This window comes from Aquarana catesbeiana, linkage group LG11, assembly GCF_042186555.1.
Source record: "Aquarana catesbeiana isolate 2022-GZ linkage group LG11, ASM4218655v1, whole genome shotgun sequence".
In the NCBI taxonomy this organism is placed as follows: domain Eukaryota; kingdom Metazoa; phylum Chordata; class Amphibia; order Anura; family Ranidae; genus Aquarana; species Aquarana catesbeiana.
In genome coordinates this window covers 225,043,808-225,070,058 of record NC_133334.1, presented here as the reverse complement: position 1 = coordinate 225,070,058, position 26,251 = coordinate 225,043,808, and the positions used below count along the sequence as shown (strand labels likewise).

The following is a 26,251-nucleotide window of genomic DNA, read 5'->3' as shown; positions in this document are numbered from 1 at the left end:
GGTACTGTGGTCCCCCGAGTGTGAAGCTGCCTTCCAACGATTAAAGAATGCACTAACTTCAGCTCCTGTTCTAGCTGCCCCTGACCCAACCAAACGTTTTTGTGTCCACACAGATGCCTCTACATTTGGGCTGGGGGCAGTACTGAGCCAAGTAGGACCTGATGGCGGTGAGCACCCAGTGGCCTACATCAGTCAGAAGCTGCTACCCAGGGAAGTCGGTTATGCAGCCGTGGAGAAGGAGTGTTTGGCGCTGGTGTGGGCTCTCAAGAAATTCCAACCTTATCTCTACGGACAATCTTTTACGGTGCTCACCGACCACAATCCATTAATCTGGCTTAATCGGGTCTCCGGGGATAATGGACGTTTGTTACGATGGAGCTTGGCACCATACAGTATCAGCCAAGAAAACAGAATGGGAACGCTGATGGACTTTCCCGGCAAACTGAAATATAAAACTCACCCGGACAGCCCCAAGCTGACCCGTGGTGGATCTAGTTGGGTCTGCCGGACTATGGGACAGGGGGGGGGGGGGGGGCACTGTCGCAGACACTGGCTGCAAGGACCTTTTTCTGTCCACATTCACCCTGTTATTTGGTTGTTAATTCTGAACAATACATGATTCTTGAAAGAGCTGATCACATTGACCTACGGAGGCGAACTGTCTGGTCACCAGGGCTGCCTTAAGTGTTGTGTTAATTATCATGTTAATTATATTATTGTCTTTTAAGTTTTTGCTAGAGGGGAGGGGGGAGTATCCATGAGTCGGCCCTACCTCGTTATCTAACCCCTTGTGTTAAATGTGTATAAAAAGGCTGTGTTCTGTCCAATAAAGCATTCAAGATTCTACAAGCTATTTTCGGCTAGACTTGTATTCAATGCAGCTATAAGAATATATCTCTCTGATGGTCAGACTGGAGGAAGCAGTATTACTGACGGAAGCACTCAGCGGAGTGTGGGATAGGATCCGTCACAAGTGGTGTCAGTGGGAGGAATAGTGCCTTATCATTGGTATTAGTGAAAGGAATAGTGTCTAAACATGGATGTCAGTGTGAGGAATAGGACCTTGTATCAGTGAGTTACAGTGCCCCAAGGGCCGGATACAGGCAAGCAAAGGGCCACATCCAGCCCGCATGCCACAGTTTGGAAGTGTTTGGGTAAGAGAGATTCGAAACATGTGGTAGACTCCTATAGAAGACAAAGGACTGCAGGTGAGGAAGATAACCCTTGATATAGGATTAAGTAGATGAAGGTATGTAGGATGGAAGGCATTGGATCTGTCCTTTTAGTATTTACTCTGGGGGTATGGAATCTCAGCTTATTTTGCATGACTGCTTTCAAAGTGCCTGGATGCAGGCCTTAGCTGTATTTAATGCAGTGATCTCTTTGTTCTCTTTTTGTGAAAGTAGTGTGATGTGGAATAGCTGTATGGCAGGGTCATTATTTAGATTATTAGATAGATATTTAGGATCTTCATTTTCAATCACGTGACTATAATTTAAAATCTCAATGATTCAGCTGACAATAAAGATGACTTTGAAAACAAATAAGAAGCCTTAGTTCTAGTGTATTTATTTGGTAAATTAAGCCCAATGTGGACCAATTAGGGCATGACCAAAATAACTTTTAATGTTGATTTAAATGGGAATTAAAACCGGAGGTGCCCATAAAATAAAATAAATTAACAATTGGGTACCTTTAATTCTGCAAGTAGGCTGACATACAGTATGCAAGAGAGTTGGTCTTATGTCTTGGCCTTGTCAAAATCACAGTTTTTGTTTTTTTAATGAGATAAAGGGTGATTAAAGAGGAACTTCACCCTCCCCCTATTAATTTATTTTCCTGCTTTACTGATGCTTGATTGTCCTTAATTCAGATACTCACCCACAAACTCAGCAGATCCAGCATTGTCCTGGTGAATTCCTCTTCTCTGCAGCCACTGCTCGGGTCCCTTACCACCATGTTCTCCTGTGACGTCACTGGGAAACTTGCATGTTCTTCTTTTCGGGTTCGGTGCAGCCTCCTGATGATGTGCCCCTAGGCCTGCCCCCCTCCTCCTTTAGTGAATGGAATGACTTTAGTGCTCCCTGTGTCTGGTACATATCCCCGGAGGCACTGGGGGCACTGATGTCATTCTCCTAGGCAATCAGGGAGGATGGTGGGTGAGCCAAAAGCTATTTAGTGAAAAAAGGTAGCAGGAGGAGAGGTGTGGGATAGAGAGGAACAAACTTGTTTTGAAGGGAGAAGGTCCACTTTAATTACAATAACATGTAAATTGTTAAAATTTGCAAACCAACTGACAACTTTTTAATATATCTAATAGGAAATGACCTGTGGAAGTCCTATTCATACCACTGTCTTGTGGATATTGCTGATCTGGAGCCAAAAAGGAATACCTTGTCATTATGACTAGCAGTGAAATTTAGATGGCCTAGGACTGGTATCAGCTGGGAGGGATGTTAGGAGATCCATAAAGTCTGCAAGCAAGTAAATGCAGCTTGTAGTGTATACCCAATCAGCTGGTGTCTGGTGAAATTAACTGGTTACAACAGAACCCTAGATAGAGGAAATAAAAAGGACTCATAGTAAAAACCTGGCTTTGGAAAGCTGTTTCTCCCCCCCCTCAACACTATTCTTCTGACGTCACAAGGGGCAGGTGCTCTGGATGATGTCACTGGATGGCCACGCCCCATGGCTATATAAGTAATAAAACACGCCGGAGCTAACACAACAGCAGAGCCCCCCCTCCCCAAAGCACCCACCGCCCATGTTGAAGGCATGTGGCCTGGTATGGTTCAGGAGGGGGGCACTTGCTTGTCCCTCCCCCTTTCCTGCCCTGCTGCATGCTTGGATAAGGGTCTGGTATGGATTTTGGGGGGACCCCATGTCTTTTTTTTTTTATTTTGGCAGTGGGGTTCCCCTTAAAACCCATACCAGACTGAAGACGTGGGCGTCTCCCTTCAAGATCATCAGAGCACAAGTCGCGTATGCCACACCAGTGTGAACCGGGCCTAAAGAAGAAGACGGACATTTATGATTTGCAGTAAATATGGCAGACTTTGGTGTTTGATCAGCTATTGAAGGGGTTAAGTTTCACTTTAGTGAATGACCAGAGAAACATGCATAGTCCAAATTTCTGAGCATCAGAGGAAAATGGGAAAGAATGTCCAAGAGGCTTATGGTATGTCACTGCCTAGATAAGAAAACCCATAAGACAATGTACTTTGTCTAGGCATATATTTTAACATGGAATTCAAGCCAAAAGAAGTATATACAGAATGTAAGTCAACTCTGGAATAAACCTTATGAACTGGCTTCTTTACTAAAGTTTTGTTAGAACAAGCTTCTAAAGCATGCTTTTTGAATAAAGGAGACAGTTTATAAGTTCCCGTGTAGGGGAAAAAATCCCTCACGCCATACGCACACTGGGTAGTTCTCTTTGGACAATTGTTGGTATGGCACACTTGTTTTCTTGGTTTTTCAGACTCATCACTTTTAAAAAAGTGCTAACTTAATTGATTTGCAGTGGATAAGTCCTAAAACCCAGTGGATCAAATTGGTCATCTCTTTCCTACCAATCATTCCAGTTGATCGAGCTTATACAACCCCTGGCAAAAATTATGGAATCACCAGTCCCTGAGGATGTTCCTTCAGTTGTTTATTGTTGTAGAAAAAAAGCAGATCACAGAAATGGCCAAAAACTAAAGGCATTTCAAATAGCAACTTTCTGGCTTTAAGAAACACTAAAAGAAATCAAGAAAAATAATTGTGGTGGCCAGTAACAGTTAGATTTATAGAACAAGCACAGGGAATAAATTATGGAATCAATTCTGAGGAAAAATTATGGAATCACCCTGTAAATTTTCATTACAAACACTAGCACCTGCATCAGATTAAATCTGTTTGTTAGTATGTAGGTAAAGAGGGTAAATCATCACGCAGTGTTGCAAAGGAGGTTGGTTATTCACAGTCGGCTGTGTCTAAAACATGGACCAAATACAAACAACATGGGAAGGTGGTTAAAAGCAAGCATACTGGTAGACAAACAAAATAACACTCCAACACATCACTAGTACTTTGTTGCACCACCTCTGGCTTTTATAACTGCTTGCAGTCTCTGAGGCATTGACTTAATGAGTGATAAACAGTACTCTTCATCAATCTGGCTCCAGCCTTCTCTGATTGCTGTTGGCTAATCATCTTTGCAGGTTGGAGCCTTGTCATGGACCATTTTCTTTAACTTCCACCACAAATTTTCAATTGGATTGAGATCCGGACTGTTTGCAGGCCATGACATTGACCTTATGTGTCTTTCTTTAAGGAATTTTTTCACAGTTTTTGCTCTATGGCAAGATGCATTATCATCTTGATAAATTATTTAATCGTCCCCAAACATCCTTTCAATAGATGGGATAAGAAAAGTGTCCAAAATATCAATGTAAACCTGTGCATTTATTGAAGATTTAATGACAGCGAACTCCCCAGTGCCTTTACCTGACATGCAGCCCCATATCATAATTGACTGTGGAAATTTGCATGTTTTCTTCAGACAGTCGTCTGCATAAATCTCATTGGAACGGCACCAAACAAAAGTTCCAGCATCATCACCTTGCCCAATGCAGATTCGAGATTCATCACTGAATATGACTTTCATCCAATCATCCACAGTCCACGATTGCCTTTCCTTAGCCCATTGTAACCTTGTTTTTTTGTGTTTAGGAGTTAGAGATGACTTTCTTTTAGCTTTTCTGTATGTAAACCCCATTTCCTTTAGGTGGTTTCTTACAGTTCGGTCACAGATGTTGACTCCAGTTTCCTCCCATTTGTTCCTCATTTGTTTTGTTGTACATTTTCTGTTTTCAAGGCATATTGCTTTAAGTTTTCTGTCTTGACGCTTTGATGTCTTCCTTGGTCTACCAGTATGCTTGCTTTTAACCACCTTCCCATGTTGTTTGTATTTGGTCCATGTTTTAGACACAGCCGACTGTGAACAACCAACATCTTGTGCAACACTGCGTGATGATTTACCCTCTTTACCTACATACTAACAAGCAGATTTAATCTGATGCAGGTGTTAGTGTTTGTAATGAAAATTTACAGGGTGATTCCATAATTTTTTCCTCAGAATTGAGTGATTCCATAATTTATTCCCTGTGCTTGTTCTATAAATCTAACTGTTATTGGCCACCACAATTATTTTTCTTGATTTCTTTTAGTGTTTCTTAAAGCCAGAAAGTTGCCATTTGAAATGCCTTTAGTTTTTGGCCATGTCTGTGATCTGCTTTTTTTCTACAACAATAAACAACTGAAGGAACATCCTCAGGGACTGGTGATTCCATAATTTTTGCCAGGGGTTGTAGCATCAGTTCTACCCATAGCCAGTCTGTTTAGGACCCTTAGCAAAATTTTAACGATTATGGCTCTTTTTTTAATCACGAAATTAACCACACAGACACTTCATATTTTATGTTTTTATCACAAGATTTAATGTGGTTTTATGTAAAAATAAAAACTTTTTATTTTCTAAAAACTAAACAAGAATTGAAAGGAGAAAGCACTTTTATGCCTTAGAAAAATAATTTTTTTTCAAAGCGCAATATTTGTAACATAACCAAATCATCATACATTTCACACAAGTGTGATTCTAAAATTTATATTTAGCTAGATATTTAATGCAGCAGCCTTGATTTTGAAGTTAAAAACAAAAATTGATAGGAATTTTAATAACACCATTGATTTTATATGTGGACAAATATTGGCATATATTGGAAATGGCTACATGTGCTCTGTGTCAAGGAAATGTGTAATATGTCAGAACTAAGAAAACACCAAATACACATGGTGTATATGGAGATACTCTACAGGAGAAATCAGGGTAGTCTAATACCTCTTATGCATCAAGCTCTGTTTTCCATTTACAATATGTTATGTATTTTAATATTATACTATATTTTATAGTATAAAAAGTATACAACGGGTCTAGCTCAGTAATACCAGATTTATGTGCCCGTAATAATTGAAATTAATCCCATTAGAGACAGGAAGAACTTTTTTTTTTTTTTTTTTTTTAGGGTAGATGGAGACCTTTTGCTTTGCTTTGAAGAACCTACCCAGATGCAAAGATCTCTTTATTGGCTTCATCGCTATGTAAGCTTTTATACGGAGATCAGACATTTTTTATGGGTACCATCACACCATAGCATTTTTTACTTGAAAAATATCAATATTTACTTGCAGCTGGACAAATATGAACAAAATACATACATTTTTACCTGCCAAAAGATTTGTAATTTAGCCCATTTTATGATTTGCATTCACCCACCACCCTTCACAGCCAGGCAGGTAACACATAATATTTCTTGGATAGGCAATTTAGCTTTTTATAGGGGATTGTATATGTTAAGCTGGTAGACCCTGAGTGGAGATACTCTCCCATTCAGTCCTCAATCAGAGCAAGACCTACAGTCATTGACAGTGGAGATTTTATAACTATCTGCTCCCTGTTTAGACCTACAATAACAGAGCCTCAGAGAGGAAAGTCTTCCAACATCAACCTTGGGGATCTGAGATGTTTTACGATCAAATGCAGAGAGCTGCAAAGAAAGTCAATGCTAGGAAATGTGGTGTTCTAACTTGGTAAAAAAAAGCTGAATGATCAGGTCTATTTGAGATTATGGCATTGTATTTTACGTAGTATTTTATTTAAAAATTAGTTTATAAAATTTTTATAGAGTATCATTCATCTTATTCAGCTCATTAAAGCAAGACTAAATGTAAAAAATAAAACAGGCAGGTTTTTTATTGAAGAAGAGACATGCAATGTTTCTTCTGCAGTCAAGTACACTTACCTACCTGTTTGCAGTTCCATGCGGAATGTACACTGAGATGCGCGTATGCAGCTGAGGCTACATTCCGGCAGACCACTATCCTTAACTAGCCAACTAAAACAGCCGAAGACCAGCACCCAGAAGAACCTAGGGAGAAGATGCTGGCACCAGCGTGGGACTTCGCGAGCATCAGACTGCTGGAACTAAGCTTATATTTGTACTTCAATTCCACTTTACCTTAAATTCACCTATAAAAATCCCCCCCTTTTGGCAAACTTTCTTTAGCCTACAGGAGACATTGCTACTATAAAAAAGGTCAGTTTGATGCGTTTCCTGTCCTAACCTGGCTTCCTGTGTTACTTTTCACATTCAGACTGTTAGTTAGGCAATAAAGTAGCATCATCACCTCTGTTCAATTAGCAGGAAGGTAATTGAGGAGAAGTAAAGCTGAACTAGGAAGTAGCAGAGTGATCTTATGGACTGTACAGTATGGCAGATGTGTAAACCAAAAGATTCGGTAGAGAAATACAAATCCTTAGAAAGGTGAAACATATGTGTATTGCAACTGTGTAATTAGCTTTGATCTGGCGTCCCACTAGTTGGCCCATTAACCACTTCCCTACCCGCCCATAGTCATATGACGTCCACAGATGGGATCTCCCATCCTGGGTGGACGTCATATGACGTCCTGGGATTCCCGGCCGTCTAGGGGGCACGCGCGCGCCCGCCGCGTTCCTCGGGACCCGGTGCATGTGCCCGGCGGCCGCGATGTCCGCCGGGCACCCGCGATTGCCCGTTAACCGGGCCGGCATGTGGATCTGTGTGTGTAAACACACAGATCCACAGCCTGTCAGCTCTGAGGAGAGCGATCTGTGTTCCCAGAACGGAGGAACACAGATCAGTCTCCTCCCCAAGTGCGTCCCCTCCCCCTTCAGTTAGAATCATTCCCTAGGAAACATATTAACCCCTCCCCGCCCCCTAGTGGTTAACCCCTTCACTGCCTGTCACATTTACACAGTAATCAATGCAATTTTATAGCATTGATCGCTGTATAAATGTGATTGGTCCCAAAAATGTGTCAAAAGTGTCCGATGTGTCCGCCATAATGTCGCAGTCACCAAAAAAAAACGCGATCGCCGCTAAAAAAAATAAAAAAATATTTAAAAAAAAAAATGCCATAAATCTATCCCATATTTTGTAGACGCTATAACTTTTGCGCAAACCAATCAATATACGGTTATTGCGATTTTTTTTTTTTACCAAAAATATGTAGAAGAATACGTATCGGCCAAAACTGAGGAAAAAATGTGTTTTTAAAAAAAAAAATTGGGATATTTATTATAGCAAAAAGTAAAAAATATTGTGTTTTTTTCAAAATTGTCGCTCTTCTTTTGTTTATAGCGCAAAAAATAAAAACCGCAGAGGCGAACAAATACCACCAAAAAAAAGCTCTATTTGTGGTGAAAAAAAGGACGTCAATTTCTTTTGGGTACAACGTCGCACGACCGCGCAATTGACGTTTAAAGTGCGACAGTGCTGAAAACTAAAAATTGGCCTGGGAAGGAAGGGGGTGAAATTGCCCAGTATTGAACCGGTTAATAGATGGAAAAGGCCTATATTAAAAAATAAAAAATTGTTGCTTTAGAAATTAAAGTTGAAGGTCAGGCAAATCCTAACTATACTTAAACCTACCCCACCCCTTTCCAAGCCTATTTTAACTACCCTGTAAAGGAAAGATGCTTATTTTTACCTATACTGGGGGTGCTCCGGTCCAGTCATACGATCTCTCCTGCTGCCAGCTTTATTGAAGTGAAGAGATTGCTGTGACATCACCCATAGGCTTACTATTAAGCATTCGTTGTCAGCTGTCCCTCTTCCATACTAAAGCCGGCACTGGGAGCTGATCAAGTGACCAGACCAAAGCGCTCCCAGCATTGGTAAGTATAGACATCTTTCCTTTACAGGGTAGTTAGAATGGGGTCCGAAGTATGTTTAAACTACACTAAACTAAATACAATTTTACCTACAATGGGGCAACGTCCCAGTTTCCTTACATCCTGGGGAGGAAAAAAATCTAGAGACGGGTTGCCCACACATGTGCAGAAACATCCTTTAGACTTGAATAGGGAAGTGCTCCAGCAGTACAGGTAAGTCCCATTCAAGTGTACAGGGCATTATTGTGCAGGCATAGACACCGGCCAGGATATATGCAACATGAAAGCTGCTGTCATAATGGATAAGTAAACTCTTGGGGGCAGTACAGTTTGGCATGGTATAGTTGAGGGTTTAAAGAGATACTAAAGTCTCGTCTGTTATTTTGAAACAAAAAAAAAACATTTTATACTTACCTGCTCTGGATGGGTCGGACGGGAAGGCGGCCATCCATGTCCTTACCTTAGGAGGTGGTGCTGGATCCAGAGTAGGGCTCCTAGAAGCTGCCTTTCCACCTGCTGCAGCTTGCAGAGGTAAGAGCCGGGCCATTGCTTCTCCTCCCGGCTGAACAGGAAGTAGTCCTGGGACCCAATTGGCTGGGAGTCCCTGGCCAATTGGGTCTCAGAACCCGCTTCCTGATTGGCCGGGAGGAGAAGCAGGAAGACATTAGCGAATATTAATTTGCTAATATCACACAACTGGGTGGGCTCAGGGCGCAGTGCGCCCCGAGCCCATCCTTTTTTGGAGCCAATTAGAGTCTCAGGCTCTAATCATGTGCTTCAAAAAAGAGAAAAATGTATTGGGGGTAGTGCCCCTAATGGAGCGGCCGCCACTGCTGATGAAACAATGAAGCTGATTGATCTACTACACGCCGTTGCACTCAGCATCATAAATAAACCTCTGTGTGATATGCTTTTCATTTATATGCATACATGTAAAGATATTCAAATACAACTACAATCAGAGTTTCAATGATGAAAAAAAATAAATCCCATCAATGCGAAGTTTAACATAGATTTTTCATAGCATGTTCTGGGTCAGACTTCTTCTAAGCCAAAGAAACCCAACTTGGTCCTAGTTCTTTGGGGTTGCATGTTTTAAGGATCGGAGGGGCAGTATTCTTTCCAATTGATAATAAAAAGTGGAATATCCCTTCAAGGGAGATAAACAAATGATATGTCAAAAGCAAAGTGCATAACTTTCCTGTATCCTGCTTAGCATACAGTAGGGATTGGATCGTTAATCATATAAAATAACTGGGTAAGCGTTTTCTAGGTTAACTGAATGGAGCTTCTAATTTCCCAGTGTGATGGAGATTTTCCTTATTATTAGAAGGCACTTTTACCATTACAAAAGAGAAAGAAAATTGACAGTGCATTTGTATGGTTATGCCATTGTACACCTGTTTCCCAAGTGATGGCTCAGATTAGATGAAAGTCATTTATCTAACTTAAAGCAGAACTAAACCCATAGTTTTAACTGTTTCCCAAAATAGTTATATTCAAAGTACACCTCTGGTGACAACTGTCACAGTTACTTGTATGCTTCCCTCGAATGGCTGGTGTCATAGCTGATCACACCGTGATAATTGCAGATCTAAATAGAGGCTAATATGCTGTCATGCGCTGTAAAGGAAAGGAGGATTTAGATCCACTTTAATATGACGCAGATGTTATCTCCATTCCATTGGGGTCATAGCCAGTGCTTTTTTATATTATTTTGCTTTGTTTGAAACGCAGCCAAAGTGGCTCCCAGAGAAAAAAAAGTTTGTCATGGTTCAACATACAAATTGCATGGCTTAATGAGATAACTCCTACTCATTGTTCTTCTGTTTTCGCAAAGCTCTGGGACTGACTTTGCCCTTCAGGAATAGGCTCTTGAAGAAGCTGTCGCTGAGGCTATGAGGTAAATATATTCCAATGAAATAAAGGATCCATAACTGCTTGCCAGCATAATATTTCACTTTAGGATTCTCAGATAAGATGGCATCAGTTATACTGTCTATGACAGGACCGAAGTCAGTGGATGCTGTCTTCCCGTATTCGAGAAAAAGGCTTTGGGTTTCACAGATATATTCCTCACCATACTCTTGGAGAAGTTCACTGGGTAAACTGGAGAGCAGTTTCTTGTGCTGATTCTCCCAATGGTTTTTGTCATCATGTGCACCTGGTGTCAAACAAAAAAAAGTAGTCACACAAAAGTCACCATATAGAGCGGGTAAAATAAGTATTGAACACGTCACCATTTTTTTTAGGTAAATATGTTTCTAAAGGTGCTATTGACATAAAATTTTTACCACATGTCGGGAACGACCCTTGCAATCCATACATACAAAGAAACCAAACAAGTTTCTAAATTAAGTTATATGTAATGCTCACAGGAGTCCTCCATTCCGGCAAGGTGCGGCATCATCTGCCGGACCTTCAGAGCGCATGAGCCGCTGACATTAGTAGCTGCATGCAAGGTGAATATCTCCTAAACTCTACAGGTTTAGGAGATATTAATTTTACCTAGAGGTAAACCTTATTATATGTGCAAGCGGGGTATACAACCGCTTTAATTAACTGGTTACTATAATCCCTAAAATTAGTTGCAAACAAAAAGCAGTAGCTATATCTAGGTAAAACAGACACACACAAAGTGATTAGTACATTCAATGTAAAGTTTTCCCTTATTAATTTGCAAGTTTAAAGGGTTAGTTCACCTTTACCAAAAAACTGTCTATGCAGATAAGGGGTGTCTGTAGATAAAAACTGTGCAGCTTTAAATAATGTTGAATATTGCCCTTGCTATAGGCGTAGGCCATTTATGTCCCTCATGAAGCCTTTCCTGAAAACTCCCCAGATGCCGCTATAAAGTTGCTAAGAGAGACCCAGCTGTTACGGTTTATGTTCACCATCACAGGAGTGAGCTCTCAGACTCTGAGATACTGCATCAGGGGGGAGAGCGTGCTTGTGAGAAGGTTTGAATCAGAGAAAGAGCACATCCTTGTGATGGAAATGAACAGTAATAGCTGAGCCTCTCTTAGCAATGTCCTAGCAACATCCTGGGCTTTTTCAGGTGAGGCTTCATGGGATACATAAATGGCCTACACTTATATCAAGAGCATTATTTAACTTTTTAGTCAAAGCTGCACAGTTTGTTTCCATCTATAGACATCCCATATCTGCATAGGCAGGATGTGGACAAAGGTGGACTTGAGCTCACCTTTTGTCGTAGGACTTGTTTGCACTACCCATAGAGGAAAACGAGACATTTTCCTGTGCAGTCTGGTGTCCATGTTGTAGGGCTTGGGGGGACAGTGCCTTGCATTTTTGCAACACAAGGCATGTTTTTCCTTTTTTTCGTAACACAAAATTACATTTCATTAATTTCTTTTTACCGTAGCTCAGCAGTCACTGAAGCAATAAAGAGGAAAAGTCTTCCAGTGGGCACACGTGTTTTGGTTACAACTAAGAGAATTTTCCTCACTTTTCTACTCCATCCAAAACTAGAAAAAGTTTTGGCCTTAGATATAATACTTTTGATGACTGCCTCATAGTCTGCTTGGAAAATACACAGAGCACATGGATCCTGCACTCTAAATGTTGGTGGATCCCCTGTTTGGGTGAGCTGTCTTTCCAACTGACAGACATCATAAACACAGTTTTATTTTCCTGGTGCCATAGCTGATTTTATTGTTTTATATTGACCGTGACAGAAATTTTCTTTGTACCAATGTTCATAAAATGCTGGACATTCTGGTTGAGTCTACTGGATACATATGCTTTGTTCATACTGAAATCTAATTAATTAAATTTTAATACAGCAAACGTTACGGTATTTCAAAATAACTAGAAAAATACGTGAAAATTGTGTTAAGCTTAAATGATGCCCTCATATACACTACATATATCCGAATAAAAATATAAGTGTTTTAGAATAATAACAAGCTCTTACTACTAGCAGATGAAAAGTAATAATTTGGGAAAGCCAAATGACAAAAAATGATATATCAGATGATTTTACTGATAAAAGAAAAAGCGTAAGGACAGGAAATTGTCTGCTGGATAGTAACAATAAATAAAATGTCAATTGTGTTGCTCATGATAAAAAACATTGGCCAGAACAAACTCAATTTTTAATAACTGGGTCTAATGAATGAAAGCCAAATGGAAAATGGACATTTCACCTTGCGCTGATATTTTTAGATCACGTTGATTCTTTGTGGTCTACCAGACCAATTATGTTGTCTGGACAGTTTGTCAGCTTCTTGTTTTGGATATTAAGGATATCTAAGTACAGTAATGACCCTTGTGAGATGTATGCAGAATCTAAACTGCTGAGGATCTCAAATGGATAAAAACTCCAAATGATGGTCATTACACTGCATGTCATATGTTTTTTTTGGTCAACCCAACCAACAAGATGGAAGATCAGTGTATGAGTGGATGCAGCTAACACTAGAGCTGTCGCAGGTAATCTTATGGTGTAAAACAATACATATTTTGCTTTTCTTTAGCTTTGGATAGAATAAGGAAAGGTTATTAAAAAGAGAAGCATGGGGTTACGAAAAAAAAAAAAAACATTTATACTCACCTAGGTTTATGCAGCATCGACCCAATGCTGCATCTCCCCCCCCCCCCCAGCTCTACACTGTACTGAGAACTGAGCGATCAAACACTGCTGATCGCACAGTTCTCCCTTCCACTCTGATTAAAGAATTAAAGAGCAGTGACTGTCAGTCACCAGCTCTCTGCTCTGCCCCTCCAGCTCTCACTGGAATTCTAGGCTGTGGAGGGGCAGGAGTGGCTGGCTCAGTCTCCCTTCGGCTTGCTGAGAGGCTTATTCCAGCTGCTGATCCAGGCATCTGCGTGGATCTCGACTTTACTTCAAGCTCTTAATGTATTTTTATTGTTTATTTAAGAGTAATCAGACCCCCATGAGACTATACAATGGACTTGTTTTTTTCCTGCTGTTAAATATTCAATACAATAATTTGTACGATATATAGTTTGGTATTATGTTATCGAAATTCAAAAATTCTTTACATCACACAGTTGGAACCGAGACCTATGTAGATTAGACAGATTTTCAAATAAAAAATTCTGTAATATACGAAGCTAAGAGTTGTTTACTCATTTTAGAAAAAAAAAATAGTGTTCTTACTTAAAGGAAAGTTATACTGAGAAAATATGAAGTCTGTTCTTGACTTCACTCCAACTTTCAAATCTGCATGCTTGTTCCAAGTCAGTGACACCAATGACTCAATCCAGAGGTGACCAGGCAACCAGTAATCTTTAGAAGTAGTTCCATTTCACAGCCTTCATATTTCTTTCATCGCTTTACATAAGGTCTGACAGAATATGTGCGTTGTGTGTGTGTGTATATATGTGTAATATGTGTGTTGTGTGTTGTGTGTGTATATGTGTAATATGTGTGTTTATGTCATTCATGGAGCCAGGGAAGCACAGAAATGCCTCTTCTGTGCTGGGCCCAGGGAAGAAGAACCACCAGCTTCTGGCATACCAATTTATAGTGCGGTGTGTTGAAGTCATTGTGCTCTGTCCCAACTATTATGTATTTATCTGTTTTTAGCATTATGTTATTGATGCTCTGATGTATACTGATGTGATGGTGCTGTGCCAGTACAAAGTATTTATTATGCAATACTTTCCCTTTCATTTCTCCTCTTGTTTTATGTTAGTACAGTCCTAGCTGACTATCCCTGCTTTTCTCATGGTTTCATTGTGAATATCATGAACATAATTGTAAAAGTCTAAAAAAACGTCCTCTGTACTGTACTGAAGTAAAATGATTCAGTTTCAGTCTTATTTTAGAGTTAAGCTACCTATGAATTACACCAAGTCAGCAAGTGGCCATTGTGTCCAGCCAGGCTGGGTCTAAGAAGGTATGTCTTTGCATGTATCGGCACTTGAAACACAATAGGTTATAAAATCCTAGTTATTACAAACCAGTCTTGTAGGATCCTGGCTGTATCATGCTGACTTTAACTCCCCAAGGCATCAACTCATGGCGGAATGTGTCCATTACTCGGCCTAGAGCAGCTTTGGAGGAACCATACGCAGCCAAGAACGGGAATGAATGCTCACCTGTCAAAAAGCAGATCATGTTATATTTAACAAATGGTTACTGAAGGTATAAACATTGGGTTAAATAAAAGTAGGTTTTGCATAGATTATCCAAACAGATCCTACGGTAGCTATAATGTTTCTGATGCAGGTTCAAAAGAACTATGCGTTGCTTCTTGACAAAGCTCTTTTCCCCTTTTATACATGTAGCATCCCCTAACATTGCTAGAGTGTTAGTGATAGGGTTTTTGTTTGTGATCGTGTAGGTACATTTTCAGGCTTGGCTGTGTTTTTCTGGGTCGGGTGAGTGGCTCAGGTAGGCTGGATGACTAATCAGCAGCTTCTCTGGTGATTCCCCCTGCTATCTGAAAACTGGGAGAAGATTTCAGAAGCAGTTGGGAGGGGTCTAGAAGGAGCTGGCTAGAGTGTTCTGAGGGCTCTGACCAATCCCCAACAGAAGGGTTGGCAGGGAGCAGGCCCCCTCAAATACTCAGGGCCAGCCCAGCAGGGGCAGTGTGGAGTTCGGTTGGATTATGAAGATGGAGATGGAGTGTTAGGCTGTCTAGGCCTTTGAGAGTAGCTCCCCACTCTGGGGGGGGGGGGGGGGGGTGGAGCAAGGAGAAGACAGCAGGAGGACACTGCTGGGCAAATCTCTAGGGAGGAAGACAGCCACGTGGGCTAGTGAGTGCTGCAGTCAGAGGACTGAGAGGCATGCCTGAAGGGACTGGGTGCAAGCAGTCTGGGAAGACTGTGCAAAAGCAGCCAGGAGGGCTAGTGAAAGGGGCAGCTGCAGCCAGGTGAGCTGGCAGTGCCTGAAGAGGTAGTACTGGGAGGAATAGCCACAGGAGAGGACAGCTAGCTATTTTTGCTACATCAAAAGGGGCCCTGCCTGCAAAGGGCTTTTGCTATGGTCTGAGTACACCCTTATCAGATTCAAAGTGCTAGCTGGTCTTGGGAGTTGTAGTCCAATAAGCAAGTCCGTGCTGGAGGTAGAAGAGGAGTGTGTATTTACCGGATGTATATAGTTTGTCCCTGAAGAGTTTCTACTGATCAAGTTGGCATTCCCTATATTTACCCTTCTCCATCCAAGTTCAATTCCCCTAAATAAATTTTTAAAAAACCACAAAGCTCCAAGGACTGCTTCTCGTCTTAGGAATGATCGAGAAATGAATGTGCCTGGCTGTTCAGGGTGGGAGATAACCAATATTCACCAGCGGCTCCTGGGGGATAGCGCTACATACACAAGACCCACTACAGATTCAAAAGAACACCATAAATATGCTTCACTGAGTTACAAAAGCATTATTTTTCCATCATGCTGAAATACAGTAGTTAAAAAACAATACCTGCTTCTTTCATACAAGTGTTTGTCTGATAAGAGCATAATGAAACCAAGTAATGCTTCTCAGTGTTGTTGGGTATCTCTGGCCATTTATGGGTACTTTTTTTTTTTTTAAACCACATATATTTATCACTCGACACAAATTCATTAGACCAGCTGCACAGCCTGGAAACCATGACACTGTTGGTAAACAGACACAATGATTGCTCTTTAAACAAGTATTTTCATAGCTTGTAATAATCACTAGGCAGGTACTGTGACAGCTGAAAGGAAAAGCTTAAAAGGGTGTGCTGACAAAAATGGACTCTGTGGTTTAATTATATACTTGGGGAAAAAACATTTGGGAACTCTGTTTCTAGATGAATGGTTCATAAAATGTGATGAGATCTGCATCCATGTCATGATAGTCAAGGTACTCTTATTTAACCAACGGGTTTAATTGCTTTTTCTTTATTTAACACATCACTTAAATGTTAATGTTGCTAATAAAATTGTTTTTTAAACATCTGAGATAATGACACCTTGAATGGAGGATAAGCCGGTTTTCCAGTAACTGAATTAGGTGTTATAGTTCAAGTGTGGGTTTGATCTGTACTGTCATGCAGGGCCAGGACAATGTGTGGGCAGGTGGGGCAGCTGCGCTGGGCACATAAGTAAGGAAGAGCGGGGGGGGGGGCGCTGGGCACATAAGTAAGGAAGAGCAGGGGGGGCGCTCCTCCACCATGTCTCCTTCAAAGAAGTGGCTAGCAGTCAGTGGGCCACAGCTTCATGTCAGCTACTGCTCCAGTATTCCCACTCTTCATCCCGTCTGCACACAGACGACACGAAAAAAAAAACACCATGCATGCGCAACTAACTTCAAGCTGCTAGAAAGCAAGCAATTGGCCACACGTGTACAGTGCACACTCCATGCCAACCATGGGCAGCCAGAGCGAGGGGACAAAGAATGGATGGGCCGTACACCGATTCTACAGCATACATTTGGCATTGGGGGGGGGGGGGGGCGCAGTAACTGGCGCAGTTACATATACTTACCCTAGGCACTGGACAAACCTGTCCTGGTTCTTCTGCCATATATATGAAAGTGAAGTATTTTGTTCATCCACTCTTCACTACTAAAGTCTGGTTTGTATTGAAAGTATATGCATATTCTTAACCAGCAGAAAAGGTGCTTTGAAGGGTAAGACAACTTTCAAAACATTTTTCTGAAATATTTAATCTTTTCTGAATTTTGCCATCTACCACTGAGCTGATCTCCCCAAGTTACCCTCCAAAGCTCCTTATGATACATTGTCTATCTGCCATGTGTACCTCTGACAGATCCTGTTCTTCTGGCTGCCTGGCATGCACAGAAGAACTGTACTTCTATGTGGATTTCTCCTGTCTTTTAGAAGACATGATTTCTCACATCCACTGGGGAGTAAAAAATCATACAACAGAAGAGAGTGCATGACCGGCCTAGTGTAATATAGTTTATTGATAAAAATTTAAATGTGCAAAGCACCATAGATGCACTAACATGTAAACAGGTTAATAAGGCATGAAACAAATGTAGAAACAGAACGGGACTTTTAAGGTGTCAGAAACCACTCTTTTAGAGCAAAAGGTAAGATTAAATAAAACATCATTTTTATTTATAACACATTAAAAATAGAAGTTATAAAAACCATCACAAACTATGCTTTCAAAACAGCAGTGCAGCAGCTTCCGCTCTACATGTTTCACCCTAGAGGCTTCCTCAGGAGTCTGAGTGCTGCAAATTGATGATACATAGTGCTCAAGAAATTAGAAGTGCTGAATCAAATGGATGCCAGATTTTTCAAAGAAGAACCAGAACCATTAGGTATATTGTGACCACAGGAGAGATAGATGTAGCACCCTGATGTTTAGGCAGGGTTGCTGTTAAATTTATTTGCCAAGTGATAGTTGCCTTTGCCGATCGTTGATTTCGCCCTAACTCTGGAATTGCTGCACTTCTCTCTTCTGTCGCTAGGTGGCCTGGTATTTGGTGACATCAGATAAGACACCAAAATGTAATACCTTAATTGGAATAGAGTAGGTGCCAGTCAACTGTGGTTCCTTATGGGGGTATATCCATATCCATGATGTGTCAAGCGTACTTTGTCTGTTTAAACCCCTGGTTCAGTCATAAATAGCATGAATAGGTCCTTCCAACATGAAGCCCCTGTGCGTCTGTGGATGTTTGTGATGTTTTTTATAGCTACTATTTTTTAATCTGTTATAAATAAAAATTATGTTTTTATTGAATCTTACCTTTTGTTGTAAAAGAGTGGTTTCTGGTACCTTAAAAGTCCCGTTCTGTCTCTACATTTATTTTACACATTGGTGGTGCCTTTTGGTACTTCACTGCCCGTTCCATAGGTTAATAAGGCATGTCTCCATGCGTCACACCTTTCTTCGATGGCCGCTGTAAGATCCATGGCTGAGAGCTCCACACATCACAGTTACCTCGACAAAGCATTTCAGAGGTGTGGCCTCTTTTTTAAAATCACTCAGTATTTTTCCTTTTTCAGTGACTTGAAAAAGGAGACCACACCTCCGAAACGCGTTGTTGTGGTAACCGTGATGTGTCCCCACGTCTTTCCACCCCTCCTCTCTTTCACAGTGTCCAGGATACGTAGCAAGGCGCTGGCTGGACCGTGCGCATGCGCACTACCTTTGGTACGCTGAGGTCCACTAATTTGACTTGCAGCTGTAAGCAGGCTCCATTGGGAGCTCTCAGCTATGGATCTTTTGTTTTGTTATTTATGGGAGTGAAAATCGTGGCTACCAAGGACAGGTTATACTTATGACTCTAGTATTAGTGTTTCCTATAAAGTTCTTTTAGTTTGCATGGTAAATCTACAGCAGAATATCATGGATTTAATGGATCAAGGCCATTATACAATATAGTATAATTATAATGTAATGGTACCTACCAGCTGGGCTGCCAATAGTCACAATTCGTCCTTTAGAACTGCGTAACATGGGTAACAAAGCTTTGGTGATCTCCAGTGTCCCAAAGAAATTCACTTCCATACAGCCTCTGTAGGTGGACATGAGTGACAGCTCAGCATCTCCAAAGTGAACACAATATCCAGCATTGTTGACCAGCGCCCACAGCCCTAAATAGAAAGGGAGAATGCATGTTAAAACATATCAACCATAAAGAACAGAACAGCTTGAGGACTATTTGTCCAGCTCCACCACTTCTTGTTTCTTCTGTTGGTAGTGAACTTAAGATTTAAAAAATGCTGACAGAGTACCATACAAAGCATTAATGCTGGGACTTGAAAATCAGATTTTTTTTTAAGGGAAAAAAATGCTGAAAAATGAGGTCTGCAGTCCATATCACATATAAATTCCATCTTAAAAATGCTTAGTTGCCTGGGTGTTATGATGAACCCCTGGCATCATTATTTTCTAGGTCACTGACAAGTATACAGAGCAATAGCAATAGAAATTTTGAGTCATCCTAAAATGAACATATCGCAAAATTAAAAAAGTGGAATAAGTATTCCCCTGTAAAGTGGAAATGTTATATTTACCCCTCCCACCACCCACACCATCAATCTTCACTCTCTTCAAGAGCTATGGTGCGACTAATCCGACACACTTCCAGTGTTGAATTACTTGTCCCCCAATGATGTGGTTTCTTCCACCTGGTCTCTATGTCACTAGAAGGCACAGTAGTGTCATTGGTGAGGCACCAGAAATGCAATAAATCTGCAAGTCACATAAAGAGGATCCTCTAGCTTATGAAGAAGCCAAGATCTGTGGCCTTGACAGGTAAGTATATGACAGGGTCACTTTAACAGCAATAAGCAGGGTTTTTTTTTTAAGAATAGGTGCAGGTACTTCCGCTTCTGAGTCACCCCTTATTTCCACCTCCTATCCACCTCCAAGCGCTGTCCCTTAGTTCCACCCCCTACCCACCTCCCATTACCACCCTTTTTTTTAGAGAATACAGAAGTATTATTTTTGGTTCTAGTTAATTTGTTAATGAAAAAAGAAAAGCAGTAAAACAAGTTCCCTGTAGCAAGAAAGAATAGATCCCCCCAGCAAAAACAGACATCCCCCAGCAACAATAGATGCTGACAGCAACAACCGATCTCCCCCAGCAACAATAGACCCCCCATAACAAAATACCCCCCAGTAAAAATAGATCCTTCGTCAGCCTGCATCAACAGCCCCCTTCCTCAACAGAAGATCCCTCCCTGAAACAATAGACACCCCACAACAATTAATACTCCCAGGGACAATTGATTCCCTAGCAGCCAGCAACAGTAGACCCTACAGCACACCCCACCACCCCTTGCTGTTACATACATTCAACTGTGTTCCTGCTGACAGATAGCCCTGGAGAAATAGGCATTTGCACAATGAGCAGTCAGTAATGGCAGCCAGCATCTTTCTCCTGAGTATAGTTTCCTTTAAGCCAGGGCCATCTTTAAGGCAATGCAAAAGGGGAAACTGCCCTGGACCCCATCATTGTTGTGAGCTCCAAAGCAGCTGCCTCATACTTGCCAACTATCCCAGTTTAAATTCCCTTGTCCCTTGAGGTTTTAGTTTTGTACTATGTCCCGATATCTCAGTGTGAAATTCTGTTACTAATGCTGTCCAGCTCTACCCTATTACAGATGACTCACCTGCAGAATCTGTGTTTACATGTAAATAACCTACATTAGTATGTAAATAGAGGGGACATTCATATGTATTGTATATCATGCCCCCTGAGGTCATATCCACCATCACTTCTGCTGAATGCTGCCCACTAGGGAGGTAGAGGGGCATGCTTGAAAGTCCTACCTACAACTGTGGTCATTAAGCCTAACATCAGTCTGTTCTGCTAAGGTAAGCAAATTGCCCCTTACATTGGTGGTCAGTGTAAATCTCCATTACATTGGTGGCCAGTGTAGAAACTCCTCTTTATATTGGTAATCGGTAAAAAAAATATATTACTATATTATAATACAAACTTGCATTTGTGATCAGTTTTGAATCCTCCCTTACATTGGTGGTCCATGTAGAAGCCCCCTTTAAATTGGTGGTGAGTGTAAATCCCCCTTACATTGGTGGACAGTGTAGAAATCCCCCTTTATTGGATGTGGATGTAAAATCCCCCATTACATTGGTTGTCAGTGTAAATTCTTCATTACATTGGTGATCAGTGTACATTTCCCTTTACATTAGTGGTAAGTGTAGAATTGCCCTTACACTGGTGGCCAGTGTAAATACCCCCTAACATTAGTGGCCAGTGTAGAAATCCCCCTTTATTGGTTGCTGATGTAAAATCCCCCATTACATTGGTTGTCAGAGTAAATTCCCCCTTACATGGAGGTCACTGGGTATTCCGCCTTACACTGGAGGTTGGTGTAAATGCTCCTATTACATTGGTGTCCATGCAGAAATCCCTCATTATATTGGTGGGTGGCGTAAAATCCCCCTTACATTGGTGGTCAGTGTAAATCCCCCTCACATTGGCGGTCAGTGTAAATCCCCCCTTTACATTGGTGGTCAGTGTAAATTCCCCACTACATTGGTGGTTAGTGTAAAATCCCCCACTATATACTTGCCAAAGATTTCCAGCTTTGCTCTACATAATTCAGAATTTGCCACAGTGTACTGCCTCCTAACTAACCCCATTCCCCCAGCATTGCCACTGTTCCCAGGAGTCCTAGGATCCCTAGGAGTTTTCTTTCTATTGATGGGTCCCCTCACCTCTCCAGTCTATGGTGTGCAGGCAGTGAGGAGATGATGTGCTGTAACATTTAGCAACCAATCAGTGAACAGTAATAATGTGCAGTAACCTCTAGCAACCAATTGGTGAGTGGTAAGGATGTCCAGTAACCTCTAGCAACCAGTGAGCAGTATTGATGTACAGTAATCTCTAGCAACCAAACAAGCAGAAGTCATGTGCTGTAACCTCTAGCAAATAATCAGTGAGCCATAATATGTGCTGAACCTCTAGCAGCCAGTCAGTGAGCAGTAATGATACACTGCAACCTTTGGCAACCAATCGCAATGGCTGCCTGATCTGATCCAGTAAACTGGTTTTGAGTCTAGCTGCAATTTATTGTATGGCTCAGAGCAGGTGGAGAGTGAAATTCCATTGAGGGGGCCGGCAAGAAAATGTTTGCCCAGGGTCCAGTCAATAATAAAGATGGAATAACAATAATTCAATAATAAAGATGGCCCTGCTTTAAGCAAGTAATTTATTGCTATATTTAGGTCAAAGTCATACTTTAAATGGCAAATGCTGAAATATTTTAAATCCCAGCTTCAGGAAATCTCAGAATCTTCTCTTGCATCCAGACTGCAAAGCTTAACTGCTCTTTTATCCTTCAGGAACAGAGAAAGCTTGTCCAATTTCCTAGGCATAAATGAGTAGTTAGCCAGTGCAGGTGCAGCTCCACTGCAAGCGAGCATTTTAAGGTTTCCTGAAGTTCAGTTTTAACCAATAAAACAGATTTGTTGGGCATCATGAAGCGATACATTTCAGCACAAATAAACAATAGAAATAGATCTCCTTTTAGGTGACACATTTTATTTTGAAAAACTAAAGACAGATGCAATCAATCATCTCCGACAATACACTAACCTTACTGACTTTTCATGCACCTCTACCCTAAGGACAGTGGACGTGGAAGTTCATGACGTTCAGCTAGGCTGTGGAAGGGGCTCAGAAAAAAGCACGAGATGGTCCCCATTTCCAGCAGTGTTTGAGTTTCTGAGGGCATCTTTGCTGTGCTAGAGGGTGATTACAAGCACTTCTGACTTACTAGGAAATCCTAATCCATCTACATAGGAGAATAATTGACTTTAAAATAACACACATGCAATAGTCATGGCAAGTCATGGTGTTCAGTAGAACCATACTAGGTATTTCTTGGTTTTAGAGGTAATTTAAAATAGATGGCAAATATACATACACATTCAAAAACAGGGAACAGTGCAACAAGAACAGTTCTTTCAAGCAATCCTTGAAAATTAAAGCAATCCATGAAAATAAAAAAAAACATTGTTTTAATAATTTTTTTGTCATGTCAAATGTTTACTTATACCTTGATCTGTTGTTTCCCTGTCTGGGCTATGTCTACTGACATTCCTCTATCACAACTACTCAGTGTAAGATGTAACTATGTCAGCTCTATCTACGATCCAACAACAAATTTGGGGTGGATGCCAGTGTGTTGACATCATCACTGACAGGACTAAGGAGATGCAGATTGGAGGGCTGACAGTGAATTCAGCATCACAATGTTATCATTGATGGCTCACCACAGGTAATAAAAAATGTACACAAGCACTGGCAGGATCAACAGGTATATAATCAGAACAAAAGGGTAACTATAACAAAACATTTTAATGGCTTGTATACTAATTGAGGCATGTATATTTGGGAAGATTTTTTTTTTTTTTTGTGAAGTTCCAATGTACACTATATTGTCAAAAGTATTGTGACACCTGCCTTTACACACACACGAACTTTAATGGGATCCCAGTCTTAGTTTGTATGGTTCAATATTGAGTTGGCCCACCCTTTGCAGCTATAACAGCTTCAACGCTACTGGGAAGGCTGTCCACAAAGTTTAGGAGTGTGTCTATGGGAATGTTTGACCTGACTAGCAGGCTCCGCTCTAATTCACCCAAAAGGTGTTTTATTGGGTTGAGATCAGGACTCTGTGCAGGCCAGTCAAGTTCCATCATCCATGTCTCTATGGACCTTGCTTTGTGCACTTGTGTGCAGTCATGTTGGAACAGGAAGGGGCCATCCCCAAACTGTTCCCACAAAGTTGGGACAATGAAATTGTCTAAAATGTCTTGGTATGCTGATGCCTTAAGAGTTTTCTTCACTGGAACTAAGGATCCAAGCCCAATCCCTGAAATACAACCCCACACTATATTCCACCTTCCACCAAATGATTTGGACCAGTGCACAAAGCAAGGGAACCGGAAATTCTAGCCGACGAGTGTGTAAGAAAGGAGGGGGGATTATAAGCCCCAGACTCCTCCTACAACCTCAGGCTAGCCAATGGCCAGCCTTCTAACTTGTAGTCAGAATCTGGATACTGAGGATACGCTTTGCCCTAACTACAGCGACCTGGGGTGTGCCATGGTCACGTAGGACAGTATGCTTAAAAGAGGGGAAAAATACACAAAGTAGGTATAGAAAAGTAATGTTTAATAAAAACATATGAATCAACTAATCAAGCAGAGTAGCAAAAGCTTGAATAATTTCATCATGGGGATCTGGAATATATTGACTATAACAGGCTGACTGTCAACGCCCCATGTATTTAAAAACGTGGGACAGGACCCCTTGTTTGGATGCTGAGGACGCTGCCCCAATCCTGAAGGAATGACCTGAAAATTGCTTTGGATTTAACCCCAAATTAGCAAGCAAAATTCTGACGTGTGAAATTAACTGTTTGGAAGCAAGAGGCTGCTTGGGGAAAGGGAGTAATGGGCTGTCGAGGGGAGCCGCTGCAAACTTAGAGGAGAGTTGGTCCAAAATATCAACTGGACACCAGATATTGATAGTTTTGTAATAGTTAATACCAAAACCCTGACCCGTCTGTTGGTTTTTGTTGTTGGTGAGTTGCAGCGAAAAGTGATCAGGAAATCTGGTGAGACTGCCTTTGAGGAGCACCGGTGCGTTGTGGCTGGCTTGGGATACTTCCCCGGGTCCGAGGAAACCAAAGTAAATTAAGTAGATGACTGCCTTGAGGACGAGGCTGGGACATGTGCCAAAAGGTGAAAGGGATTACAAATCTTAGATTCCTAGGAACATCTGACTGGTGATTGGTAAACTTATCAAACGCGACTGTCCCTGCCTTTTCTGGATACCCTTCAAAATGGCTTTGGTAGGATGAGTCGTAAAAATGGACGGTCTATCAGGATCCTGAAGCGACATGAAGTGCTGAATACCTGAGAAGAATAACTTGATGGTGTTAAAGGAATGGTCCCAATACTTTTGACAATATAGTCTAAGGCCGTGTACACACAACCGTTTTTTTTTTTTTTCAAATATTGATTTTATTAAGTTTTCCAGCAAAGAAATACAGTGATGGAACAGTACAACTGTGGTTATGATAGACAATAAAATGTTACGTTACATGTAGGCCTTCCAGTTAGAGTCCCTCCGCAGTCTATAACGCAGAATACATACACTGTCACAACTGACCAAAACCTCAATATGGTTTTAATAAAATAATCCAAATTGGGAATAATTTTCTTGCTCTTGTATTCACACGACCGGTTTTGCTGTCGGAATAAACTCCGAAGGTTTCTCCAACGGAATTCCATTCAAGCGGTCTTGCCTACACACGGTCAACCGTACTTGCTTCAGAGCAAGCGTCGTTTTTGGTCCGTCGAACAGCATACAGACGAGCGGTTTTCCCGATAGGAATTGATTCCGTCGGAAATATTTAGAACATGTTCTATTTCTAGGTCCATCAGAATTTTCAAAAGAAAAAGTCCGATGAGGCATACACACGATCGGAATCGACGATGAAACACTTCCGTCGGACTTTCTGTCAGACATTCCGCTCGTGTGTACATGGCTTTAGTATGTAGTATGTCTTAGCAGATCATCTGAAACAAGTACCAGACTGGGTGGAGTTTTCATGTTAAAAAGCAGTAAGTGCCCATGATTTTTTTACCTTACCTCCTTGCGTATTAATTCAGTGCAGGGATGAATTTAAGCACTGTGTATAATAATAGAAGTATATGCGCATACAGGTGCCATGTTAAAACTCTCTATCCAACCTGTTTAGCATCCAAAAAGACATTGATCATACTCTGAAGTAGTCACAAAGCAATAACTGGTAAAGGCATAATGAACAGTAGATTAGACTGCCCATAAAAAAATTCAGAGTCATAAAAAAGAATTCTTTTGAACAGTTAGCTGGGCGATAGCCATCTTGAATATGAAATAAAAATATTTTAGAAAGTTGATTTTAGAAGAAAATCAGAATGGTGATACAATTTCAAACCAATAGTTAACTTGCAAGTATGTACTGTAGTATAGTATGCAAACAACTGTAACAGAGGTAAAGGACAAAAATCAATATTATAAC

The 26,251-nt window shown here is 41.0% G+C and overlaps 1 protein-coding gene across 1 annotated transcript in view; it reads right to left on the bottom strand.

The window, feature by feature from the left end:
* Positions 1-5,459: 5,459 nt before the first annotated feature.
* Positions 5,460-26,251, bottom strand: part of HSD11B2 (hydroxysteroid 11-beta dehydrogenase 2) — an 82,952-nt gene continuing 62,160 nt past the window's right edge. Inside the window, exons 3-5 of the mRNA XM_073605423.1 lie at positions 19,109-19,294; positions 14,711-14,848; positions 5,460-10,922 (exon numbers count right to left, since the gene is read on the bottom strand). Of these exons, the coding sequence (XP_073461524.1) occupies positions 10,570-10,922; positions 14,711-14,848; positions 19,109-19,294 (677 nt within the window). The 3' untranslated portion in view covers positions 5,460-10,569. The remainder of the gene's footprint in view (positions 10,923-14,710; positions 14,849-19,108; positions 19,295-26,251) is intronic.